General features: G+C 51.6%; 2 protein-coding genes across 2 annotated transcripts in view; one reads left to right on the top strand and one right to left on the bottom strand.

Annotated features, from left to right (window-relative positions):
* Positions 1–17971, top strand: part of CAST (calpastatin) — a 67218-nt gene extending 49247 nt beyond the window's left edge. The window contains 12 exon segments of the mRNA NM_001082270.1: positions 262–366; positions 834–917; positions 3390–3440; positions 3585–3656; positions 6501–6599; positions 9185–9289; positions 10961–11053; positions 12262–12306; positions 13178–13270; positions 14253–14327; positions 15474–15540; positions 16589–17971. Of these exon segments, the coding sequence (NP_001075739.1) occupies positions 262–366; positions 834–917; positions 3390–3440; positions 3585–3656; positions 6501–6599; positions 9185–9289; positions 10961–11053; positions 12262–12306; positions 13178–13270; positions 14253–14327; positions 15474–15524 (873 nt within the window). The 3' untranslated portion in view covers positions 15525–15540; positions 16589–17971.
* A 182-nt stretch (positions 17972–18153) lies between these two features.
* ERAP1 (endoplasmic reticulum aminopeptidase 1) overlaps positions 18154–26472 on the bottom strand; it is a 51250-nt gene continuing 42931 nt past the window's right edge. Inside the window, exons 15-19 of the mRNA XM_002713943.5 lie at positions 25984–26168; positions 25060–25221; positions 24464–24604; positions 23303–23384; positions 18154–19582 (exon numbers count right to left, since the gene is read on the bottom strand). Coding sequence (XP_002713989.4) covers positions 19427–19582; positions 23303–23384; positions 24464–24604; positions 25060–25221; positions 25984–26168 — 726 coding nt within the window. The 3' untranslated portion in view covers positions 18154–19426. The remainder of the gene's footprint in view (positions 19583–23302; positions 23385–24463; positions 24605–25059; positions 25222–25983; positions 26169–26472) is intronic.

The following is a 26472-nucleotide window of genomic DNA, read 5'->3' on the forward strand; positions in this document are numbered from 1 at the left end:
GGACTCAAACCCTTTAGGGCTCAGGTGTGGGATGCCAGTGTCACAGGCAGTGGCTTAATCCTCTGTGCCACAATGCTAGTCCTCCACATTTCAAGTTTTCTAACCATGGATCCTAGTCCAGTTGACTGCTCCAGTTATTAAAAGACAGCATGCACTTCTCATCTAGACCTGAAATCGGGGTGTGCGTGTGTGGACTGTGTCGTGGGGTGTGATGAAGGCATGACTGACCGCCTCCTCGGTATACCCACTTCTCTACCCCAGCAGAAGAGCACGGTGCCGGATGATGCCGTGGAAGCCTTGGCTGGCAGCCTTGGGAGGAAGGAGGCTGATCCAGAAGAAGGGAAACCTGTGGCAGATAAAATCAAGGTAATGGCAGTTCAGATTCTTATAGGAAAAAAGCTATCAGGGAGCATCCCCTCCCGCATAGGTTAGTCGTCTGTACCCCACCAACTTGATCTGCTGCCCTGTTTACTAAGCTACCCCTGCATAAGCCCCAGGGTCTGAGACCACGGAGGGTGGACAGCTCACATGTGGCAGCCTTCTCCGAGTCTCGGCTCTGTCTGCCTGCACTCCCGCTGCTGAGTGGTGGCCGTGCACTGCTCCTTGCACACCGTTAGCCCAGCAGGTGCCTGGTGGCAGCCGAGCCTGCTGTCCTCAGATAGCTTTAAAGATTACAAGTCACTGCGGGAACCCCAGACCTACACCCCTGTGTGTGTTCTAACGGTAGCTCTGCCTACCCCCAGTGCCCAGTGTCGTCACCCAGGCACCCTTTGAGGGGGAGAACGGTATCTTAACAAGGGGAATGGTGTGACTTTTTCGTTGTTGTTGTTCAGGAGAAATCCAAGGAAGAAGAGCGGGAAAAACTTGGTGAAAAGGAAGAAACCATTCCCCCTGATTATAGACTGGAAGAGGCTAAGGTAAACAGGTGGAGTGTTTTCCCTCTCTGATTTTAATTCATACTGAATTTATCTATATAGCATAGGGATGTAGGAATGGACATGGAACATAAAGATCTCATTTCTTAACATTTCAAACCATGCAGACTCATGGCACGGAACATCAGCTAGGAAGCTATGATATTCCAACGTGGGCTTCACGTTCTTTGCTAAGGGAGGGAAGTCTAATGTCTGCCTTCCTCTCTAACAAGGTTTATCCCAGTACCTGAAATACAGAAAGCCCACAATAAAAAAGTTATTTTCTGTGAAGGACAATTTGCAACTCTGAGATGCAAGTTGAAAAAATGCGAGCTTGGTTAACAGTGAGAGGCAGGTGGGCTGATTTCCTTATTTGGAAAGTACAGGTGGTGCAGAACCAGCAACAGCGGTGAAGACGGCGTTCCACGTCTTGCCACTTAAGTGCGGTCACTGAAACAGGGCAGGTGCACCGACAGCCACATGGATGCTGGCAGCTTCACAGCCGCTGCTTATAAACGATCCCTGTCTCAGCTCCGTCGGCAGTGCTGGGATGCGCTCATCCACAGGCACTGGCTGTGGACTAGCAGGGACTGTCCCGAGCCCTCAGTCCAGATGCCTTCATTCTGATGCCTTTCTGCATTTAGAGTTTTTTTTTTTTCCTTAAGATCTACTTTTTTTTTTTTTTTTTTTTTTTTTTTTTTTTTTTTTTTTTTTAAGATTTACTTATTTACTTGAAAGGCAGAGTTATAGAGAACTTTTCCATCTACTGGTTCACTCTCCAAATGGCCACAATGGCTGGAGCTAGGCCGATCTGAAGCCAGGAGTTTTTCCAGGTCTCCCATGTGGGTGCAGGGGCCCAAGCACTTGGGCCATCTTCCACTGCACTCCCGGGCCACAGCAGAGAGCTGGACTGGAAGAGGAGCAACCGGGACAGAATCTGGTGCCCCGACCGGGACTAGAACCAGGTGTGCCGGCGCCGCAGGCAGAGGATTAGCCTATTGAGCCGCAGCACCGGCTTAAATGTCAGTTTTACCTGCTATACCACAGCATCAGCCCGAAGATCTATTTATTTTAAAAGCAGAGTTAGAGATGTCTTCCATCCTCTGGTTCACTCCCTAAATGTGTGCAACAGTCAACGCTGGGCTAGGTGGAAGCCAGGAGCTTCATCTGGGTCTCCCACATGGGTCAGGAGTCCAAGCACTTGGGCCATCTTCCATTGCTTTCCCAGGCACTTTAGCAGAGAGCTGGCTTTGAAGTGGAGCAGCCCAGACTCAAACCAGCACCCATGTGGGATGCCGGCGTGGTTTAACCCGCCGTGGTGATGACATGATAGGAAATCCATTTCCCTTGGAGTGTGGAGCTGGGGTATCCCTGGGGTCCCGTTCCTTGTTTGGAACATTTGCTGCCTTTGTATCTGGGGTGTGGTGGGGACCACCCCCTTGACATTGCAGAGTGGTCAGAGTGCGGGTGAACCGCAGGGCGGGTGGCGAGGGATACCCACAAGTTGATGTCAGCCCCAGGAAGCAGGTGACCTCTCCAAACCCACTGCCCTTCATGTTGTAAGTGCACGAAACACACAGCTGGCAGACCCTGGACCAGTTTCCTGCGTGTGTGTGTGTGTGTGTGTGTGTGTATATAGATAAATGGGACTAAGCGTTACGTTCTAGATCTCGTTTTACTAAAGAGCCCCACATGCCTTGCCGGTCTTGCGGCCCATAGAGTGGTTGAAGGCTTGGCGTGTTCTGAGCCCCCAGCCTCAGTGTCCCAGCCACAGCGCCCACTGCCTGTGGGCAGGGGCCTGATGCTCTTCTCTGTGGTCTTCCCCATGCCCAAGTCGGGGAATGGCACGCGGTCCATGTGTGGCATGTGAAGTTATCCCATGTTTTCTGCAAAGCTCATCCCTGGGTAGTTCCAGGTTGTCCTGCAGTATCCTGCAAGCCCATGGCAGCACCGTGGCCCTTCCCTGTGCTGGGTGCCAGGCTTCTGAGGTCACACCATGCCCGATCCCACGCATGGTCCCCATGCCCCAGGACTGTCTGCCACATGTGAGGTACCTGGAGTGTGTTCTCTGGCGAAATGACCCACGTAGTTTGAAATGCACAGCAGAGAGGGGGCAGTCAGCCCACCGGTTAGGATGCCCACGTTCCATGTTGAAGTACCTGGGTTCAATTCCCAGCTCCCGCTCCTGATTCCAGCTTTGTGCTCAAGCTCACCCTGGGAGGCAGCCGTGAAGGCTCATGTACCTGGGTTCCTTTCTCAGCTTTGGCCCAGCCTAACCCCGGCTGCTGCAGGCACTGGGGGAGTAAACCAGCAGGTGGGGTAACTCGCTCGCTCGCTTGCTCTCTGCCTCTCAAGTAAGTGGTTTTGTTTTGTTTAACGTCCAATGGTAGGTATAGCCTCTTGATCCTACAGTGTGTACAAGATCTCCTACTTGGAATAAAATGTATTTCAATGCCCTGTTTCTTCCCTGGATAGGATAAAGATGGAAAACCACTCCTGCCATCAGAGCCCACTGCACAACTTCCAGTAAGCAAACACGTTCCTTCGATGTCCGCTACTGTGGCCGCCGTCACTAACTTGGGAGGGGATCCCTGTGCGTGCACTGAGCTGGCTGGCTTGTGAAGGGGACGGCGCTGGGGTGGACGCTGACCCCTTTCCTGGGTCTTGCAGGCCTTGAGCGAGGACCTCCTCCTGGACGCCTTGTCTGAGGACTTCTCGGGTCCGTCGAGCGCCTCGTCTCTCGTAAGTGTGACGCTCTTGGCTTCTCTTCAGGGTGGGTGGGACCCATGGAAGCTTGTACATTGGGAGCTGAAGGAACTGTCGCGAAATGAATGGCCCTCAGCACGCGGTAGCCCTAAAAACGTGTCGCACGCACCGTGTCACGTGGGCCCACTGACTGAGCCCTCGAGCGTGTAGTACTCGGAGTGCCCCTGTGAGAAGAGAATCCTGGTCTGAGTTTATCCAAGATGACCTTGTAGACAGCGTTCCCCATTCGGTCTAGTTTTATCGCTCGACAGATTCCTGCCTGTGAACACTTAGCTCCACGTGGTGTGGACGGGCGCCTCAGGAGAAATTCTGTTAATTCACATTCACGCAGTTGGGGCAGCGCTGGGTCTTGAGAGGCAAGTTTCTCTCCCATGGGATGTTCTTGGCTTTTTTGTTTGTTTTTTAGGATTTATTTGAGAAGCAGAGTTACAGAGAGGAAGAGAGAAAGGTCTCTCATCTGCTGGTTCATTCCCCAAATGGCCTCAATGGTCAATCTGAAGCCAGGAGCCCGGAGCTTCCTCTGTGTCTCCCACACAGGGGAGGTGCAGGGGCCCAAGCACTTGGGCCATCTTCCACTGCTTTCCTAGGCCATAGCAGAGAGCTGGATCAGAATTAAAGCAGCCAGGATTCGAGCCAGTGCCCACATGGGATACCAGCATCACAGGTGGAGGCTTAGCCTACTATACCACGGCACCGGCCCCTGCTCTCGGCTTTTTGTGCAGAAATGCATGTGGCACATCTGCTAGCATCCCCAGCTTATGTAACCACCTCTCGTGGGGGCTGGATTGTCTGTTCACAGTGAAGCCACTTTTGAAACCACTGGATGTGAGAGTTCTGTGGGAAGTCAGTTAGAAAACAGGTCAACAGGTCCCTGTAGGACAGTGGTATAGGACTTGAACTTGCACCAGCTGAGAAAGGACTGACGGCCACAGAAACAGTGCTTCCCTGGGGGAGTCGGATGTTGCCCGTGCTGTATCAGGACACCTTCCAAGGAGGGCTCGCTGCCCACACTGCTGTGCGAATGCCGGGCTGCCGCCTCCCAGTCCCAGGCCGTTGTCTCCTCCTCCTCCTCTATGCAGGCAGGCAGGCATCAAGGCCACGGGGAGGCCTAGCCTGGATCTGGGAACCCGAAGATACAGGGAAGAAGGCCGTGCTTGGTATCCCAGGGCTAAGGACTCGGATCTCTGCAGAGATGCAGAAATTGTTGTGACCAGGTTGTGGGAACGTCCTCCTCCTGTCTTAATTCTTAGCACGTAGCTGGGCTTTTCTTTTAGAGATTTAAAGACTTGGAGACTGTGGCACTGAATGTAGATGTCTGTGCTCCCCTCCAGAAAGGAATAAGGGATTTAAGATTTAAAAAAAAAACTTTCTAAGGGTAGTTTTTTTTAACAACCTAGCCAAGGAAAAGCGATCACTAGTGTCCACACTACAGTTATTAAAGTAGAAGTGACAGAGGGGATAACCGTTGAATGGCTGCGATGGGCAGTTACGTGGGGGGAGGCCCAGGAAGTGCCCCACAGGGGCTCATAATCAGTGTTCCAGTGTGTGAGTGGTTCCTCTACACAGCATGTTCTTTACTCACAATAAAATGGGACAGATTCTATTTGTAAAGAAATCATAAACTACTCCCCGGGGGTGGGCCTTGTGGTACAGCGGGCTACATCCCATGTGGGAGTGGCCAGGATCAAGTCCCGCCTCTGCCTTTGCTACTGCTAATGCCCCAGGGAGGCGTCGGGACGGCTCAAGTGCTGAGTCCCTGCCCCCGACGCGGGAGACCTGAATGGAGTCCTGGCTCCTGCCCTCAGCCTGGCCCAGCCCAGGTTGTTGCAGGCATCTGGGGCATGAGCCAGTGGACGGAAGATCTCTATCTTTCACTCTGCCTTTCAAACAAATAAAAATGAACATCTTTTACTGTATTCTCCTAGTAATACTGGAAGCAAACAGGAAATTCACACACTGTCTTTTTGTGAGGGAGAGAGCTCTCATCTGCTAGTCCATGCCCCAGAGGCCCGCAGCAGCCATGGGCTGAGCAGATTATCAGAAATGAAAATATGTGATAGAACTCTAATCCTGGCAGGCCAGGCCATGGGAAAGCGGACGTTCTCATTCATTGTTTTTAGCATAATGATTTCCTGGAGAGAGCAGCTTGGCAGAATACAGCCAGCACATAAAAAGATGCACTTCTGGCACTTAGCCAGAGCAGTTGTGGTGCAGCGGGTTAATCCACTTGGGGCAACCACATCTCAGACTGGAATGCCTGGGTCAAGTCCCAGCTGCTCCGCTTCTGATCCAGCTTCCTGCAAATGCTCATCCTGAGAGACAGCACTGATGGCTCAAGTACTTGAGTTCCTGCCACCCATGGGGGAGACCCAGATAGAGTTCTGGGCTCCTGGCTTTGGCCTGGCCCAAAGCCTATTGCAGGCATTTGGGGAGTACACCAGTGGATGGAAGAGATCTTTGTCTCTCTCAAACTTCAAAACTTGTGGGAAACCTAGAACCATTCATTACAAATTGAAAAACTTCAACTTAAATGCACAACAAGAAATGTGTACACACTGCAGAGCCACAGAAGTCTAAATGATTCAATTATCCAGTGTTCGGAATAAAAATCTGAACGCGCCCTGGAAACAGGAAGTCACATGGAGCAAGGCAACGGAGAAGGAAGCAGAACACCACCATGGAGGTTGTGTTACTGTGCGAGGATTTGGGTCGGGAGCAGGAGCGCGCTCACAGCTCTCAGGCTGTATTCGCGGGGTGGTGTGGTGGGCGTGACTTTATATACAGCAGTGACTGATCCAAGTGTCTTCTCGTTCATGCAAGAAATTCGACGATGCCATGCTCTCTGCTGCCGTCTCAGAAGTGGTCTCCCAAAGCCCTGCCTCCATCACCCACGCCACGGCCCCACCCCCTGACACTCGGGTAAGCAGCATCCTTTCTGGGGAATAAACCGCGAGGAGGAAAAGAGGTACCTGCTTACCGCAAACGAAAGCAGAGACGGCTGTGAGGAGGTCGCGCCTCCTGTTTGGGAAGGGCTTGGTTAGGCGGCTGCACGGGGAGAGGGCACGGAAGGTGCGTGAAAGTACTCGACACATGGCTGAGGGCCTTAATGTCATTGTTGCTTTATCCAAGTTCAAGGCGTAGTGGTTTGCATTGTGTTTTGAATTGCCACATTGGAAAACCATTGTAGCCTTCCTGGTAATTAATTGTCTTCTATTCCTGGTGACACCTGCTATTGTGCCCCCCCCCACCCCCTGCAGCCCTGCAGCAGGCAGAGGGCTTCCCCCACCCAGGTCCCCCTGTTGTGTGGCGAGTCAGCTCCACTGGCGAGTCGGCTCCGTTTCCTTGCCCGTTGATGTAGCCACAAAGCCGGCTAAAGGGCTGCAGTGGGGGTCTGCTGGGTCGTCATCCTGTCGGGTCAGCCCCAGGTCGCCTGAGAACATCCAGGGGGCACAGACGACACAGCCCAGACCCGGCTGGGGAGCTGCTCTGTGAGCAACCGTGATGCTGGGCACCTGAAACCAGCGAAGTGGGGTGTGTGTGTGTGTGTGTGTATGTACACACACGCACGCGCGTGCACATGTATACACAGACACAACTAGAGAAGTCCCTGTTCAGCAGACAGGAAGAATCTGTAACAACGTCGGCTACCGTTGCCATTTCAGTTCTTTTCCCTGTTTCTTTGTTACTGACTTGAACAGCAGAGGGGCCGGCGCTGTGGTGCAGCAGGTTGGGCCAGACTCTGACACCCCTATCGGAGCACCAGATTGAGTCTGGCTGCTGCACTTCATCCAACCCCCTGTTCGTGCACCTGGGAACACAGCTGGTGATGGCCCGGCTACCTGAGCCCCTGCCACCCATGTGGGAGCCTGGGATCGAGTGCCTGGCTTCTGTCTTTAGCCTGGCCCAGCACTGGCTTTTGTGGCCATTTAGGGAGTGATGCAACAGATGAAGGATCAATTCTCTCTCTCTCTCTCTCTCTCTCTCTCTCTCTCTCTCTCTCTCTCTCCCCTCCCACACACACTCTTCCCCCTCCTTCTCTTTGTCTCTCCTCTCTGTCACTCTGCCTTTCAAATAAATCCTAAATTATTCTATAAAGAGATCTTCTACCTACTTATTCACTCCTTAAGTGCCCACAACACCTAGGACTGGGCCAGCTGGAGCCAGGAACCCAATCCAAGACTGTCATATGGGTGACAGGCACCCCAGGACCTGAACCATCACCTGCTGCCTCCTAGGGTGCACACGAGCAGGAAGCTGGAATGGAGAGCAGAGCCAAGACTGGGACCAGTCACTCTGATAGGGGAGTCGGGCATCCAGGTAGCAGCTTAACCCAACACCAGCTGCACCTCCACCCCAGCCCTTCCATTCACTTTTTAAAAGTGTGTCTTTGGCAGCTGACTTAGCATCCCTGAATCTACTCCCTCCCCCCCTCCCCACGGAGAAACCTGCCCCGTTTGCTTGGTGTAGAGGATGGTTATGGGCATCAGATAAAACTGGATGATCATGCTGAAATCAGCCAGAAAGTTCTATGCTGTTGAGACAGAGCCCAGCACGGTGTCTCCTGCAGTGCAGACAGGAGACACACTTCTGAACTGAGCGCACCTGGAGGTGGAAGACAGCATTTTAAACACAGCACATTGGAGTACCGTGAACTTACTGCGTGCCAGCATCCAGGGGCTGTTTTGCACTTTCCTGATCATGGATGCTTCTCAACAACTTGGGAGCAGAGCTGTTATTCATAGGTCACATCCCGTGGGACAGGCTCAGAGGGGTTCAGCAACTTGCCCTAGTCCTACAGTAACTCAGTGTTAGAGGAAATAGGCTGTCTGGGCCCCTGGGTGCTGCTGTTGGTGTGGCCGTAACCCCCATCCCCCTCTCCAGAACACCTGCTCCTAGCCCTCTCTGCTCCTGGCTTCCTGAGGGTGGGGAGAGGCTCCCAGCAGTTCCAGAAGCCTCTGAGCTCTTTAGAAACCTGTTGTCCTCTGTGTGACAGAAGCCCTCTCCCTCCTGGACACCGGGTTGTCCCCTGGACTCCCCGGCATCCCCATGGCCTGTCCTTTAGGATCTGGCCTGGGAGTGTACCTGCAGACCCACCAAGCAGCACCCAGCCTGCGTTGTAGAATCCTAAATCTGGATTTTTGGACAGCACAATTGGGTCCTCACTCCAAGTTATCTCATCCTGTTTCATTGCTAAGTGAAAGCAACGTGGTTGGTTCCTCTGCTGTTGGACCGTCCAGGTGATCCAGGGTACCTGCTGAGGTGTGGTCCCCGATGACCCATGGGCGGCTGGGATTCTCACCAAGGAGATAGGCTGGGCGGGTGGAGGCACTGAGCTCCCAGACCAGTCAGGTTCACGGTTGCCACAGCTCCTGTGTTTGTCTCGGCGCTTCTCTGCCCCTGTCCTCCAAGGAAGCAGGGCCCCTCTTGCAAACGCAGCCCCTCCCTGGGCTGATCTGACACAGTTTGGACTGCCCGTGACTGAGGGAGAATTATTTGCCTTTTAGCCCAGCAACAAGGAACTCGACGATGCCTTGGATAAACTTTCTGACAGTCTTGGCCAAAGGCAGCCTGATCCCGATGAGAACAAGCCCATGGAGGACAAAGTGAAGGTAAGAAGCAGCCCTGGCCCTGAGGTTTGTACAGCAGAGAGGGAGCGGCCGTGACCGTGTGCAGAGTCGGTGCACCGTTGGCTAACCTGCCTCATTGCCCTGCTCCGTGTTTTTCTTGTTTGGCTGGGGAGTTGATGGCCCACACTGTGTTATGGGCAGATATCCTGTTGGTGAGACCAGACTGTGTTGTGATGGAGAAGCACAGTTTCCTGCTCTTACCTGGAGTGAGGACAACCTATGCATGATACACACACACACACCCGCCTATGTGGGTTGTCAGTCTCTACTTGGAGTGACACAGGCCGCCTGCCTGGCAGAAGGCTTGCAGTGGCTTTTCCTGCACGAGTCTGTGGGCCCGAGTCCAGACTCCCAAGGGAGGACGCGGGGGCAGGCAGGCAGCAGCGCACAGAGGTGTGTGCAGGACGGGAAGAGCTCACCTCACGTATTTGACACAACACGAGTGAGCACACGTTCAGCCCTTGCAGTATAGAAAACGTTTATATCCGCCCAGCTCACAGCGTGGAACCAGGCAGGTCAGCGTCCCGAGGGCAGCATTTCAGAGACTCCTTAGACCTGGATTCTGTGACTGTCATAGGAACATTGACGTGAACTTAACCCGTAGTTGAAAAATGATAATGATGCAGAAAAATACACGGACGTCGAGGTCACGAGCCCTGTGCCGGAGCCGAGCCTCCCTGAGCTGGTGTGGCCTCCTCACTGCAGCCCAAGCAGCGAGCCCCGTCCGCCCATCCTGCTGCTGTCCTGTTCAAGAGCAACTTGAAAATCATCAGCCCCATTAGGTGGCAGACACTTGTTCCACGTGGTTGGGTCACCGACTAGGACAGCATGTCCCGTGTTGGAGTCCATGGGTTCGGGGCCAGGCCCAGCTCCTGCCTCCAGCTCCCTGCTAATGTGCACCCCAGGCGAGGCAGAGCTGATGGCTCAGGTGGTTGGATCCCTGCCACCCACTTGGGAGACTTGGGTTGAGTTTGCTCTCCTGGCTTCGGCCCTGGCCCTTGGGTAGGAGTGTCTATCTTCTCATTTTTAACAATCACACTTGTAAACACTGCCTCCCTTCATGCCAAGGTACAGCATTTGAAAAGTGAAATTGTTTCAGGACAAAAAATTAAAAAATTTTATTCAAAAGGCAGAGTTAGATTTTCCATCTGCCTGTTCACTCCCCCAGTGGCTGCAACTGCTGGAGTTGGGCCAGACTGAACCGGGGACTTCATCCGGGTCTCCCATGTGGGTATGGGGGCCCAAGCACTTGGGCCATCTTCTTCTGCTTTCCCAGATGCATCAGCAGGGAGTTGGATCAGAAGTGGAGTAGCCGGAACTCAAACCAGCACCCATATGGGATGTTGGTGCTACAGGTGGAGGATTTACCTGCTACGCCACAGTACCGGCCCCACAATATTTTCTAGCATTGAGTTTGATTGCCTAACATTTTCTGGGGAAAAGTATTTAGTCAGTTGGTTCCATTTAAAATACAGAATGGAAGTGCATAGGGGTCTACGTCGTTTTCGCCAGCTCAAGTCTGTTGTCATCCATTTCATCTTAAGAACAAGCACACCGTATGTGTTGCCTCGGAAAAGCACACTAAATACTGAATGCTGCATTTCAGAGGCAGGGAGGAACGGAACATTAATTGTCTCTGCTCCATGTTTCCAGGAAAGAGCCAAAAAGGAACACAAAGACAAGCTGGGGGAGAGAGATGACACCATTCCCCCCGAGTACAGGCACCTGCTGGACCAGGGCGAGCAGGTAAACGGGGCACTGCGCAGAGGGTTGTATTCTCAGCGCCAGGCTTGGAAAATGCAAACTTGTCCTGACACAAGCTGGAGGTGCGTGCTTGGACACTCTGCCTGCTGGGGGGCGCCAGCGCTGACCAGCAGACCCTCGAGGCCACCGCTCCTGTGTACTTGCACAGATGCCATCTGCTGCTCGCGTGCTGTGCCCTCTGGTGTAGACAGACATGCGTGCTGTTCAGCCTCACTGACGCTTAAGGGTAATTCCCAGACACGTCCAGGGACCTTCTAAAAGTTCAGGGAAAGGAGAGTTAAAGGAAAGGTTATTTTGATGCAAAAGAATGTTTCTGAATCCGTGCATAGTTTCTCATGTTGTGGATTATCCATGAGTTTTTGAAGAGACTGGAGTGAGGCTGGGGGCTCTCAAAGGAGTGTCTCTCCAGGCCGTGTTGGCGTAATGAATGGGACAAGTTGCTATGGCCACTCCTGGCCCTGGGTCCCCCTTTCTTCTGCACACCCACCAGCACTGTCACAAAGACAGGTCAAGCCATACCTCTGGTTGCGAGCCCAGTGTTTGTGCCAGGCCTTGGGTCTCCAAGCAGAAGCCAGCTTTTCTTGGGTCGTCCATGCTGACCCTCTCGGGTTCAGTTAGATGACTGGTAGCCCTCCGGAGACCTATTCAGCAAATCCATGGAGCCCAAGATACCTCCCCAGGCTGTGTCTGTGCAGATTCAGTTGGTGGGGAAGGAGATCTGCTGGTTTAACTGGTTCTGCACCCTGCTAGCACTGCGCGCCCTGAGCACCGTCAGCAGTTCCCCCTCCTCTCAATTGTGCATCATGCAATGCCTTGCCCTTGAAGGTGGGAGAATCCCTGATAAGCCCATTGCTTGTAACCCTGTCTGAAAGTCACCTCCAGAGCCTTAGAGTTGGATGCTGTTCCAAGCACAACGTGAACACACACGGTGCTTGTCATGACCTTGTAAGAATTCTGAATCACAGTACACGAAAGCAGAAAGTCTCAAGGTTTTCCCAGGTGCTCTTGAACGACTGCTGATGGTAGTGACTAAGCAAAATGGGTTGACTATCAGTAGGGGCTGAGGCTTATCAGTTACTGCAAATCTGTGCTCCATCTTAGCCAAAGCAATAGGTCCCATAACCACCAGCTGCACATAAATAAACCTTAAAAATGATCTGTTTAACCAAGAATTTGCTTTGTGTTTTAAGGACAAACCAGAGAAGCCACCTACAAAGAAATCAAAGGAAATAAAGGTAAACACCAGGGTAGCATGTTTCCATGAATTATCTCAGTGTAGCTGTCATCTACACTCTAAAGCTAAAATGATGGACTGCCAACTCTGTACTTGGTACTGTGCCAGGGTACTTACAGCCACCTGGTCCACACACAAGCCCTGTGTGGTCGGCAGTGCCACTCTCCAGGTGAGAGGAGACGGAACTTCTGTCGAGGGAAGAAGAGAGGCTTTGGGTGCGGTGTTTAGCACCCTGCTCGGGATGCCGGTATCCCACAGAGTGCCTGGGTTCTAGTCCTGGTTACACGCCCAATTCCAGCTTCCCGGTAATGCTCACTCTGGGTCACTGTCCCCTGGTGTGGGAGACGCAGACTGAGTTCCCAGCCCCTGGCTTTGCCCTGGCCCAGCCGGGGCATTTGGGGAATGAACCAGCAATAGATTTTCCTGTTTTGTTTGAAAGGCAGAGAGAGACAAAATGAATAGAAGAAAATAAAACTGTCAAGGTAATCTTTAAAAAATATAGTAAAACAAACCTTATTTGAAAGAGTGACACACACAGATCTTCTATCCCACTGGTTCACTCCCCAAATAACACAGGTAGGGATGGGGCCAGGCTGAAGCTGAAGTCAGGAAACCCATCTCGGTCTCCAACATGGGTAGTGAGGTCCAAGTCCTTGGGCCATCTTCTGCCTTCCCAGACACGTTAGCAGGGAGCTGGCTCAGAAGTGGAAAAGCCTCTGGACCTGGCACTTTGGTGAACTACTGCGCTGTGATGCCAGCCCCTTCCTATCTTTTTACATTACTGGGAAGACAGGTGTTTTTCTTGATGTGTGTGACTGCTGACAGGGGACTGCCCCACAGGGCCCTTCCCTCATGGTGGTTCTCTGTCCCAGAAACCTGCAGGTGACCAGGACCCCATCGATGCCCTCTCGGGAGACCTGGACAGCTGCCCTCCAGCTGCGGAGACCTCCCAGGCCACAGAGAAGGTACAGTGCTTTTTCATGTCAACTCTTTGGAATACCCATGTGTCTGCATGTACAATCTTAGCTGATTGAGATGTAGCCTGCATTGCATGATGCCACAACTTGGAAATAAAAAGCAGTAGCTTGACTACCCCACAAACACGATAATTTAGTGTATTTCCTCTGTCCCTTAACCTACTTGTGTTTTGTAGAATTATACTTACAGGCTACTTGTAATACATGGTTCACTGTTAAATGCTGTACATGTGGCTTTATAATGCTCCCAGCCATCGTTCTCTATTGCCACATTGTACAGTTACTTGAAACACAGCCAGAGAGCTAGCTCACTCTTCCACTGTCTGCAACAGCCACAGCTGAGCCAGACTGCAGCCCAGAGCCCAAAACTCCATGTGAGTCTCCCATGGATGGGGCAGGGACTCCAGTACTTGTGTGCATCAGCAGGAAGCTGGAAAGAAAGTGGAGCAGCTCATTCCACATAGACATGAGCGCATGCGACGTCAGACAGGGCAGGATCTTTAGCCATTTGTCCACTGACGGACACGTGGATCTTCTCCACGCCTCGGCTGTTGTGAATACCGCTGCAGAGAACATGGGAGGCGGTGATGTCCTCTCCTTGGGTGTGCACCCAGGAGGCATTGCTGCCCCCTACCACATGGTGATTATTAATTTTGTTAGGAGCCTCCATCCTGTCTTCTGTAGGGCTGTACAAGGGTTGTCTTTTTGCCATACCCTGGCCAACATGTGTTTTCTCGTGCTGTTCCGGTCATGGAGTAGCTGTTTCAATAAGCTAAACCAGGGCTGGGTGAGCCCCACCGTGCCCACCTTAACCCCTTCTCACACAGCATGCCCCCCCCCCCCCCCCCGGTCTCCTGGAGGTAAATGGGAATGGAAAGCTCCAAGCCATTAGAGTCCTCCAGAGGAATGTGATTGCAGCCACTAGAGTCGCTGCTACTGCAGAGTGATCACTGCATGGCCTCTGTTGCAGGATAAGAGCAAGACCACGACGGCCTCCAGTTCCAAAGCTGCCAAGCATGGAGACAAAGCAAAGGATTCAGCCCAGGTGAGCCCAGGGCAGGAGCTCTGCACCAGGCAGGTTCCAGTTACACAGCCCAGATCTGTCACGTTTAGTATTGCACTCTATTTAGAATAAAGATGTTTAAGGAACGGGTGAGTACATACTGCATACTGTTACTGGAAAATGCACCTGCTAAAAGACCATACATGGACTTCAGAAATTTAACTGGTGCTTTCAAAATGCAGGTGAATGTCCTCAGTTTAATTGCCTGTTTCTCCTGCCCTTGTTCAAATAGCACCCCCATATGGAATGAGCATTTCCGGGGTCAGTGTACTCACTAGATACCACCTGGGAGGGAGGACCGCCTGGTTTGTCGGTAGAACTAAAGTGGGTGAATGGAAGTACAGGGTCTACCTTAGTGCTCCAGAACCTGTCTCTTCCTAGTACACTGACGCAAGCTGTGGTCAGGAGTAGAAGCTGGATTACAGACCTTCCAGCTCCTTCCCCGTTTCCAGAATGTGTGATTCTAACAGTTATTATATTACCATGACTCCCTGACTGCAGTGAAAGATTAAGTGTGTAGTTCTAAAAACATCCAATAGCCTCAATTTTTAAGAACAAAATAGTGAAATGTTCCTGTGGTACATTCTGAACTCTTTGAGACAGGATTGATAAAGTGGCATACATAAGGAACTATTAACTCCCTCAGGGTCTCCCATCTGAGTGGCAGGCCCCCACACACTGGAGCCCTCACTTGCCACCTCCCAGGGTGCACATTAACAGGAAGCTGGGAGGGGGACCAAGACCCAAACCCAGGCTGTTCTTTATGGAACTGCGCATCCCCCCACTGCCCCTGCACTGGCTTCTTCTGCAGCTGTTTAACAAAAGCTGGAAAGCACTACCAAGTGGACTAGCTGGCCAGCTGTGTCCCCAGGTACAAGAATGGGGTTCACCATGGAGTGATAGGTGTTCTTGGATGGCTTTGTTAAACTACCCCGGCCTTAAGTTCCAGGTGAGAACTTCAGGTTACTTAGCTTATAAACTTGGGAAGAACTCCGCGTTCTGCCAAGCGGCGAGAGAAGGGAGTGTCTGGCCTGCGGAGGCTGCCTGTCGTCCCTTTCATTCTAGTGCCCCAGATTGTGACACATACGCCAGAAGGGAGCTCACTGGTGCTTCTGCTTTCCCTTTCAGACCACAGAGGAAACTTCCAAGCCAAAAGCCAATGAAAAAAATGCAAGTTAGAAGTTTACACAGTTTGGTAAGTTGGATGCTAGTCGTAGATGAGCACTGCCGGACCTTCCACCGCCCTGTGTTCCATTTTGTGCGCCCTGCATGCCACAGTGGAGTCCACAGCATAACCCTTCATTCTGTGAAACAGCCCACAGGGGCCGGTTGTACTCCTGGAATGTTTACAATTTTATAGTTAAATTATTTGCTATTATAAAGAGCTCTTAAGGAGGTTAGGCCTGAAAGAGGCAGAGAGGTCTTCCATCTGCTGGTTTACTCCCCCACCAGCTGGAGCTGCCTGAATCCAAAGGCAGGAGCCTCCTCCAGGTCTCCCATGTGGGTGCAGGGGCCCAAGGACTTGGGCCATCCTGTACTGCTTTCCCAGGCCACAGCAGAGAGCTGGCAGTTCTTGAACCAGCACCCAAGGCGTTAACCCGCTGCACCACAGCACCAGCCCCTCAGGCCTAACTCTTAAAGAAAATGATCATGTAAGGCTCCTTCAGCCTCTGAAATCCAAATGTTCATGATTACAAGTAACTAATCATCTAAAGTTACAATTACTTAGTAATTGTAGCATCTTAGAACTTCCTGTGCCAGGGGGTTCTTAAGATGTCACCTAGCATGCAGACAGGGTGCGCTGGGGAGAAGCACCCTATGGGATGTGGGGCAGAGCCCAGGATGGACCACGTTCATCTGCCACTAGGAAGATTCTAATTTACGGTAACTAAGGAAATATAGCAGAGGAAGGATACCTGAGACCCGTCCTTAAAAACCCAGCCTGTATGTTACTCCTTTCCAAGTCGGGCATGGCAAACAGCTTGTTTCTGCCCAGGGCCACTTGGAAATTGGTATCAATACAAAAATGAGCCTGCTGTGGGTTTACTGAAAAGGCAGTTGCCTGGGCAGGGCCAGGTGTCCCCCAGCGCTGCTCTTGAGTCGTAAAATCAAAATGCAGGCTGCCTTGGGTTCAGCTCTTGCCCTGATGTCTTTGTTTCCTAGAAAGAGGGAGGATAAGCAGATTAAGTTACTGAGGATTTTTCTCAATTGTATTTACTTACTAGAAATTCTTTGTTACACAGTGCTTTTGTCACATGGCCTGTGTCCTGTGCCTCCAACAGTTACCTGGATTGTTCACTGGATTTCTCCATTTGGGTTTTTCAAGGTACCTCAGATGCTCGGCTGGTGGATGGTGACTTTCAGAATAAAAGGCTTTTGCAACAAAAGTTTCTGTGGGTGGCTTCTGGACAGCGGCATTGGTTGGGGCTCTTGCCATCCTACACCTTCGTTTCCGGAAGGAAAATGAACTTGGTTCACCTGTGTTACTGTACAAGTACTGCTATTCTTTGAATGTTTTTCAATTGCCTTTAGCTGTGAGAGAAAGGAAGCTTTATATTTTTAAGAAATGTATTTGATAAGCAATGCCAAAAACACTTTGCAAACTTTTGCACATTCTACACACAGTGCCTATAAATCTCAGTAGTAATTTCAGTTTGCACTTTTAGCATCTGCCAAACAATGCTTTAAACAGTCTTCAGTGTTCCAATGTCTTATTACCTCCTCTCCTCGGGGTTTAAGTATTAGATGTTTCTTTGGGTATTACTGTTCATGAGTCAAAATGACTGTACATTGGGTACCTCTGTTGGGCTAATAAATAACCTGGACAAAACCCAGCAGTACCAACTCCTTATGCATTTGAACTCTGGTTTGTCAAGGGGGTGGGGACTTTAGCACCTTGGAGCAAGGGGAAGAACAAAATGCAGGCGCGATAGTAAGTCACGGTACAGTGCATTCTGCGCATAAGACAAGTCTCAGCGTCTTGCCCCTGTAGGGGCCCTGTTGCTACACTCATGAACCTGCTTTCTGAGCTCTGCCCAGGAGCAGCTGTGGTTGGCCTGGAGCCATGACCACAGTAGTCTGTGCACTCATGAAGCGGGATGCTAGACGGTGCAAACTTGACCAGTCATCTACTTTAAAAACCGTACATACCTGAAACTCAGCGTCTGCTTCCAGCACCCTGAGTGGTGTTCCGTGAGCATTGCACCGATGTTACTGATGGGATTTTAATAAATCATCCGCTTCTGGGTGAATCCAGGCACGGAGGGCAGATGGGAGCTGGAATTTGTCTGCAGAGAACTAGGCCAGCCTCAGCTTAAAGCTTTAATGAGGACTGAACTGACTTCACTACCGGAAAGTTAATAGCAACCTGTACTTCCTTGGAGGACAAGGTCAATGAAACGCCACACAGAACGGGCCCCAAATTTTATACTCCCTAAAGTTCATGCACAGAGCTACCTGCGCAATTGCAAACTCCACCTGCGAAGTGCTGTGTCCCAGACACATTCTATGTTCTAGGCACCAACAGAACATGAGAACACTTTCCTAAAGGATTATACTATGTATTTAAGTCTCCCATTTGGACAGTACAGGTGTCTTCATTAAAAATCAATAAACTTGACATTGACAAACGGGTATGGAAGTAGTATTACCAGTTTCTGTAAATATAGAGGTTTTTAAATGCTATGCCAAAATCCAGCACTTTAGCAATGCCTGTGAGTAACACTGATGTCAGGCTCCCTGTTAACAGCAAGTTGTTGCCAGATCAAAAACAGTCCCATTTTACCCAACAAAAACTGCAGATTTCTCCTTAGGGACAAAAACATCTTTATTTCCAAGGACATTTCAGCACATTGTTGCAGAACTTTCTCTAGAAAATGGGCTTTTCCAAAAGATTCCAAGAAAGGTTTCTCGGGTGACCAAGATGAAAAATATTTCCGTGTTTCATTAATCAAGATTATATAAAATTATTGCTGTAATAGTAACAAGATCTTGACTTTTTTAAAAAAAATTACCCAAGGTGGAAATTGCCGGTCATTTCTGCATTTGTCAAGCCATTAGCCATAAAGTATAATAGAAATGTAAACATACTTCCAGAAAAAAAAAAATCACATTGTCATCTTAGCACACATTGTTACTCATATTGCTTTACCTTAATTTGCCCTAGACTTAAAAAAAAGGGGGGGGGGGGGGACTCTAGTGCCAAAAGATTGTCTTCCCTTAGGCCTAGCACAGTTTAAATGTCACTTAGTGGCCGACAACGACTTATCCAGGAATTAAGTGAGGAGCAGAGAGAAAACGTCACCTCTGTAAAGGCCACAGCTCTCGGGTAAAACCTCCGATGGAAGCTTTTCAGACAGGACACGTGCCCTGGCACTCAGGGTCCCTGAGCTGACTTAGCATTAGAGTTTATAGAAGGTGCAGGCAGGGTGGATAGAACCCAGAACACCGGCACACCAGTAGGAGGCAGGCTCCCCTCACAGCCCCTAGTCCCAGGAGGTGGTGAGGAAAGGCCACCTCTCAGAAGCCCAGGCCCCTGGTACGTGAGGCCACCTGCAAGGGGACCAGGGCTTCACCAGCACTACTCCCCCACCCACCCACCTCCTCCAATCCCAGCGCCCAACTCCTGGGACTGCCCCCTGACCAAAAGCCAAAGGGTCCTGCAAGCAAGCCCCGGCATGGAGCCGGTGTAGGGGGTGTGACAGGTGGGCCCCAGCATGGCAGGTTCAGCCCCAGTCATGATCCATGAGTGGGTGTGTTCAGTCTTCACAATACTTAGTCCTAGGAATTTCAGGGAATGGATTGTGAGTGACAGAGGCGTACGGTAGAAGGCTTTGTATGCTGCAGGGTTTAAGCCTGAAAAAATGCCACAGTCGGGAACTCACCCCTCAGGTCTGCATTGCAGGCAACACCTGTAAATGAAACATGGGGCAGAAAAGTATCGAAGAGCAACCTGACAGCCAATGCTTTTGTAGGGATGACCGAACCGATGAGCCAATGGAGGGCAAAGAACTGTTCAAGCCAGGGCTACCCTGGCCCTAGCATTCTGACGACCAGATCACAGGGTCCCTGCAAGGCAGCCTCTACTGGAGTTCAGGCTTCTCACTTTGCAGCCACACTCGGATCTTATCAAAGTTCTTATCCATCCAGCGTATGTTTTCCTCGATGGTTTCGAGCGTTTGTTGGACACAACGGAGCTGTGAACCATTGTCTTTCAAAGAGCTGAAGAATCCTTTTACCTGGGGAGGAAAGGATGGATTTAAAAAACATTCCGTTAAGCCTGACTTCAGGCTAGGTCAAAGGAAGTGGACGCCACAATTCCAGCACTTGTCCAAAGGGGCTGCAGAAGGCAGCCGAGGCGGCTGGTGGTGATGACCGACCTGCACGCCAGTGGGAGCCGGGGAGCGGACCACACCTCCTGCAGTTGCCAGACGTTCACTGGCTGCACCGTTGCCACCACCGTGAAATCGAGGTTTTCGAGCATATATCCTGCAAACCCGGCTTTTTCAAGCGTAGCATCTCACGAGCAGGAAGCACAGTGTGTCTTTTTCGCCAAGCAAAATGGTTAACCTCCTGAGTGCGGCCTTTCTCATCGGACCTGGTCTTGGGTTAACCTCCTGAGTGCGGCCTTTCTCATCGGACCTGGTCTTGGGTTCTTATTACTGAAACTCTGCAGGGAATGGCAGCTTTAGTCAAGACGGGGTGACCCCCAAGACCTCGCCAGTTTCTTATCCTAATCCAGAGTTCACGTATTCCTCCCTCAAGGTAAGTTCTGCATACAGTGGCCCCGTGGTTTGAGAGGGATCGGAGACTCCTCGCCGTGCCTTCCAACACCGGTCCTGGCCCCAGCCCTGGGCACCTCTGCCCTCAGCACACAGCAGGGGAAGGTGGCCCTGCCATGCCGCTGAACAGGCCACTGCTGGTTTTACCTTAAAGGGTTCTTAACCTGTGCCCCTAGGTCCTCACAGCACTAACCCATCCAGTGCTGAGTGCTGTTGTGAGGAAGCGTAGGCCAACATCTTAGTTACTCTGCATGGATTCCAGATAGCAGGTTCCTTAACAGCCCATGTCACAACCCCACACGTGGGAGTAATAGATCAGCTTCCCACATACATCTCTGTGTCATCTAACAACGTTCCGATGAGCTGGACATGAGGCCCCCGCTGTGGGGACCGGCAGAACACCTGTCTACTGTCCTGCCTTGGCCTGTAGCCCAGATGACCGAGTTCCCCGACCTCAGGAGTCCACACGAAGTCCAGTCTGCTACGTCACAGCAGGTGCATCCTTTAGCAGTCAGACCGCAGTGGCAGTCAGTCCAGTTTAATTCATCCTGAAGGAACCCATGGTGAGGGCACCGCTGAGCACAGACCTGCCAGAGCTGGGGCATAGCCGGCTGCCGCGGTCTCCCCATCCCCGACCCAGACTGCCTTCTGCCTTGGAAATGCGGCACCTCCACCTAGACGCCAATCCTGGCTCTGAGTAAATGTGAATGCTCACTGTCAAAAGCAGGGCAACACAGGGAGGGAAGCAGAAACAGGCTGGTCCCACTCACTGGTTTGACCTTAAATGACTAACTCGAGACTCCGGCTCCTCATTTGTAAATCGGAGCTAATATCCACATCGCAGAGCCGCGTGCAGATGTGGTTGGGTAACGGGTTCAAGTGCAGAACCCCAACCCCAGCCTGCGTCAGGGACTCAGTCCATCCCCTGTCCACCAGGATCCACTCTGGCACTAACTCACCCCTCTGCCCCAAGTGCTGTGCCATCCAGGGGCAGGCCTGCCCACGCCAGCTTTCAGCTCCCCAGGGGATGAGCACACGACCGCCCAGAACACGAGCCAGACAAGGATGGGCACTGGGGAGAGAGAGGGGGACACTGGTGCTGAGGCCTCTGCAGTGAGCAGAGAGCCCTCGTGGTGAAGAGCTGGGGACAGAGCAAGCCAGGCAGGCAGAAGACAGTGCAGCAGGGGTGCAGCGAGGACCAGCCCGGCAGTGTCTGCAGGGGTCAGCTGTAAGGGGCAGCAGGAGCCACAACCATCATGGACACATGGGTAGGAGGGGGTGGACATTATTCCAGAAGCAGTTGGCGGGGTTTCAAGAAGGGGTCAGTCACCAGCTGAGTCTTGAATGTGGAAAACGCCTTCCTATCAACAAAGAGCCAGGAGGGAGGCGAGAGGAGAAAAAGGGTTGGCCTGGGCTAAGTGCAGGGTGGAGGGGTGCCGAGACATGGTGCACATGAAGCAGGCAGAGGTGGGGAAGGCAGGCCTCCAGGCACCTTGCATTTCACAGGCGCCCTAGCACCTGTTAAAACAGCACCTCCGGCTCTTACAGTTCCTGCCTCAGCGCCTTTGCACCTGACATTGACACACCGTTCTAGATCAGGGTGGGCCACCTGGGTATTTCTAATGTCATTCACAGGTCACATGAAACTATCAAATTACCCTGCTACAGAGGCCAGCGTTCTGGCTTTACCTGCTGTGCCACCACCTAAAATGCCAGCATGCCATGTGGACGCCAGTTCATGTCCCGGCTGTTCCATTTAAGATCCAGTTCCCTGCTAATGACCCTGGAAAAGCAACGGAGGATGGCCCAGAAGTGGATGGGCCCTTGCCACCCACCCGGGAGACCCAGATGAAGCTCCTGGCTTCAGCCTGGGTCAGCCTTGGTCATTGCGGCTACTTGGGAAGCGAACCAGCGGATGGAACATCTGTCTTTCCCTCTGACTTTTAAGTACATTTTTACAAAACTAGCCTGTTAGGGATTTGTTGAAATCAAGTGCTGCTGTGACTGCGGGACACAGAGCCCGATGCTCCCTGCTCCTGTCCTGGATTCTGGCATTTTCCTCGGTGCCTTCTCAGACGGTTCCCAAGCCTCCCACAGAACACAGCAGTCCACCCCCACCCTCTCCTTGCCTCACTCATCTTTAGGGCACGCAACTCAACACAGGTGGATGTGTCCACAGCTGCCCGATGCCCCTAGTAGCAGCCACAGGCTCTTGTCTATTTGGTCCTCATTGCAGCCCCAGAGGCTGAAACCACAACTAGAATATAAATGATGTATTAAGTCTTGAGTCAACGAGTAGAATACAGAGTTTTGTTGCTACTGAGCTGCTCAATGGACAGCTCTGGTCACTGCACACAGTACCTCTGCTCTGCACCTCATTGGGGTGCAGCCTGGAGCTACCCTCTGCAAGCTCATTTCGCAGGCCTGGAGGAGGCTGCCGAAAATGGGGAGACAACTACACAACCGTGATAACTCAACCTTTCTCTAAATACAGCATTTTTAAGACCACGTAAAATCTGCTCCGGGAGTCTGCCGTCGACACCTTGTTACAGAGGAGACCCAGCTCCTCCGTTCACCACTGCAGGGAGCCCGCTTTCCCACAATCCCTGTGTTTCCTGTGCCCTCGAATGGACAACGAGAACCACTCACACTCACTCCTCATTTCTCCATCTCTGAGGTCCATTGCGGGCACCAAGCCAATAGCTATGCCCAGCCCGAGTCCCTCATATAGTCCCCTCTTGAGCACCAAGCAGCTCTTTGCTGTTGAAGTATGTTTTATGTCTTTTGTAGGTTGTGCAAAATTCTGAAAGTAGATGGTGCTGAAGTATCAGAGAAACCATGAATTTCGATTGTACAGAACCTGGGTTCCAGACCTGCCTCTCACAAAGCTAGATGACACTCGAGTATTCATATCCCCGCATCCTATTTTTAAAAGGACTCAATTGCAATTTTTTTTGAGTCCTAAATTCTCAATGGCAAAGTCATGACCTCATAACACGTTTTCACTGTTAACACGTTTTCACTATTTGCAACTGGTTTTTGCTGCTATGAACACTGTAGCATCCAAACACAAGCCTCTTAATGACAATCCACCTGTACCCCAAACACTTTATCAAGTCTTGTCTAACTGATGTTTATTAGCTGTCACTTAAGTTTACAAAAAAGTTCTGTTTTTACCTCTTCAAGCCGTGCTCTTGTGGAGAATCGATTTGTTGTTCCCGTTACCATGTGGGCTATGGAAGCTGAACCAAGTTCAAACCTAGAAATGGAAATTGTCAACACGTTGTTGTGAAATCTAGTACATACCATGTCTCACATATCACAGCATTCAACTAAAAACTGGTGAAGCAGGAGAAAGCAATCTCTCCAGGAGCTGGTGCTGTGGCGTAGCGGGTAAAGCCACCACCTGCAATGCCAGCATCCATACGGCTTCGATTCCAGCTGCTCCACTTCCAATCCAGCTCTGTTTATGGACTAGGAAAGCAGTGGAGGAGAGTGTCAGTCCTTGGGCCCCTGCACCCGCGTGAAGACCTGGAAGAAGCTCCAGGCTTCTGGCTTCAGATCAGCCCAGCTCCAGCTGTTGCAGCCATTTGGGGAAGTGACCCAGTGGATGGAAGATCTAACTCTGCCTTTCAAATAAGCTAAAAAAAAAAAAAAAAAAAGCCGGCGCCGTGGCTCACTAGGCTAATCCTCCGCCTTGCGGCGCCAGCACACCGGGTTCTAGTCCTGGTCGGGGCACCGGATTCTGTCCCGGTTGCCCCTCTTCCAAGCCAGCTCTCTGCTGTGGCCAGGGAGTGCAGTGGAGGATGGCCCAAGTACTTGGGCCCTGCACCCCATGGGAGACCAGGAGAAGCACCTGGATCCTGCCATCGGATCAGCGCGGTGCGCCGGCCGCAGCACGCAGGCTGCGGTGGCCATTGGAGGGTGAACCAACGGTAAAGGAAGACCTTTCTCTGTCTCTCTCACTGTCCACTCTGCCTGTCAAAAAAAAAAAAAAAACTCCCTGTCCTCCAGTGGGTTAACACCTGGTTATCAAACAATACAAACAGCTGAGTAAGAGATTAAGTTTCTAAAGAAATGGCAGAGGTCAGGAGTGCTACAGAAGAGGCAATGGCAGATGCAAGCGGGAGTGCCCATGGAAGACTTAACTTCAAAACGAGCCAGTGGGGGCAGAAGGCGTCATTGCCCCTTGTGTTCTATTTTTTTAAGGATATGTCAAGTACCTCTACTTTAATTTCCCATCAGCAAAGCCCTTTAGACTGCTACTATTTTACAAGCAAAGCTAACACAAAGTTAAGAAGCACGTGCAGTCTGTGCACGACTTTTGGCACTACTTACTTTTGCACAAGTTTGTTCCAGTTTTCCCTTAAGAACTGCCAGGCCAACGGATATCCCACTGGGTTTCTGCCAATCAGTGTGAGGATATATGGGAACTCCTGAGTCTTAATTACATCTCCCTTGAAACTGTCATCTAGCAGCCTGGAATGATTAAGAAATGCAATGTTAGCAATGACCAAACCATTAAGAGTGACCAAAATGGTGTAACTTGTACAAAAAAAAAAAACTATGTGCCAATAATAAAGGCCAAAGAAAACCAGGTAACGAGCCTTGATAACCCCTCATCGCTGCACAGTAACAGCTAACAGTGTTTAATTCCTGTTTCTCTACCTTCTCCAATTTGCTCAAGAGAACAGGTGAAAAGGCTGTCTCTGGTGTTTTAAGGATGCTATCACGAGATAAGCATGTACCCCACCCCTCTAAATTTTTCCCAACACCTGGCCCTCCCTAATTGCCCACCATTCTCGCTCGACGTGTGCCCACTTGTGTAAATGTTCCCAGCACCACGGGCAGTTCCTGGCCAGGAGCACAGGAAGGGATGCTAGACTGATCTATCTAGTCTCCTGCAGCCAGTTGACCACAAACCAATGACTCACCACCGAAGCTTCTCCCGATCTTGGCTTGTACAGAGGGCAAATTCAATTTGGCTTTTCTCAGTACTGGACAGAGACGACCGATATTTGTTATACAGAAAATCCCAGCCTTCCGTGTCCTGGGCCCCCACGGCAAACACTGCCAAGGTCACGTCGTTGGGCAGGCTGTGGGCAGGAGCACACGGTGAGGCCGAGGTATGGCACGTGTGTTGAGATGCACGCCGGTGGCCGGTTACAAACTGGGGAACCGGCCTCGTGATCAGAGGCATGCCTGAGGACAGGAGCACCGCTTCTTCGTTTACAAAGAAGCCAAGGGGAAATTTCAACCCAGGTTTCAACCAGCCCGTGAAATGCCAGTCAATGCCCGGCCGCTCCGATGGAAAATTCAGACCCGAGTCGGAACGTGTCCTGAACACACACGTTAGGAAGCCGGGACGGGCAGCACGGCTGGGCCTTTCCTTAGGAGCCAGAGCGCACATCTGGATGGGAGTTCAGCTCCCAGTGGAAGCGGGCGGCCGTACAGGGAGAACTGAGGTAGATCCTAGATGTGGCCAGAGCCCGTCTAGGGGAGGAGTGCTGGCCGTCCCTAGGACCCGCGGATGGACACTGGCAGCCCACAGAGGCCTGTGGGTCACACAGTCTCCCTTTCTCCCTGGCGTGGCCATCTCGGCGTAGTCAGACTGTCTACCAGTCATACGAGCTGGCCATTGTCCTACTGCTGTTCTAATGCCCCGGGTTTCCGACTCTCGTGCACTTAGCTCGCTCCCACCATTTCACAAGATAGAGAAGCGAGGGAGACATGCAAGTCTCCAAAAGCAGTTTCTTTCCCACAAAGGGTTGGGGGCAGGAGGACTTATTTACTCTCGCACCCAGGATTTAGCACCGACGCTGGGAAACAGGGTGACTGGCCGCGCCTGAGGGGCTGACCTCAGAGTCCCGTTGGAGTCCTTCCACCTGCGGAAGTGGCCCTCGGCCTTGCGCACGCACGGCTGGTACTTGCACATGCAGGCCAGCAGCAGGAGCCGGCTCCGCAGCATGCGCTCCGACACCGAGCCGTCGTCCGTCCACGTCTGTGCGTCGATGAGGCCCTGCAGCAGCCGGATGAGGAAGGCCTGCAGGGGCAGACAGGGCGCCGCAAGGGCCGGGCGTTAGCGTCGCCAGGGACCAAGGCACGTTCCTGTGACCCACTGCACCCTCCAGTGGCCGAACTACTTGATAAAGACAAATCGACTCTTTAAGAACTGTCCAGCTCCGCTCATGTTACAGAAACAGAAAGCCAAATGATTTTAGTATTTGCACAATCTTTTCAAAAGATACCCTTCCACTCTTGTTACAGTTTATATTAGATTTTGATAGCAAATGATGCAAAACTTTATAGCATTTTGCCAAATTGTGTGCCTCTTCAAGTATCATTGA

Source organism: Oryctolagus cuniculus, chromosome 14 (genome assembly GCF_964237555.1).
Source record: "Oryctolagus cuniculus chromosome 14, mOryCun1.1, whole genome shotgun sequence".
Taxonomy (NCBI): domain Eukaryota; kingdom Metazoa; phylum Chordata; class Mammalia; order Lagomorpha; family Leporidae; genus Oryctolagus; species Oryctolagus cuniculus.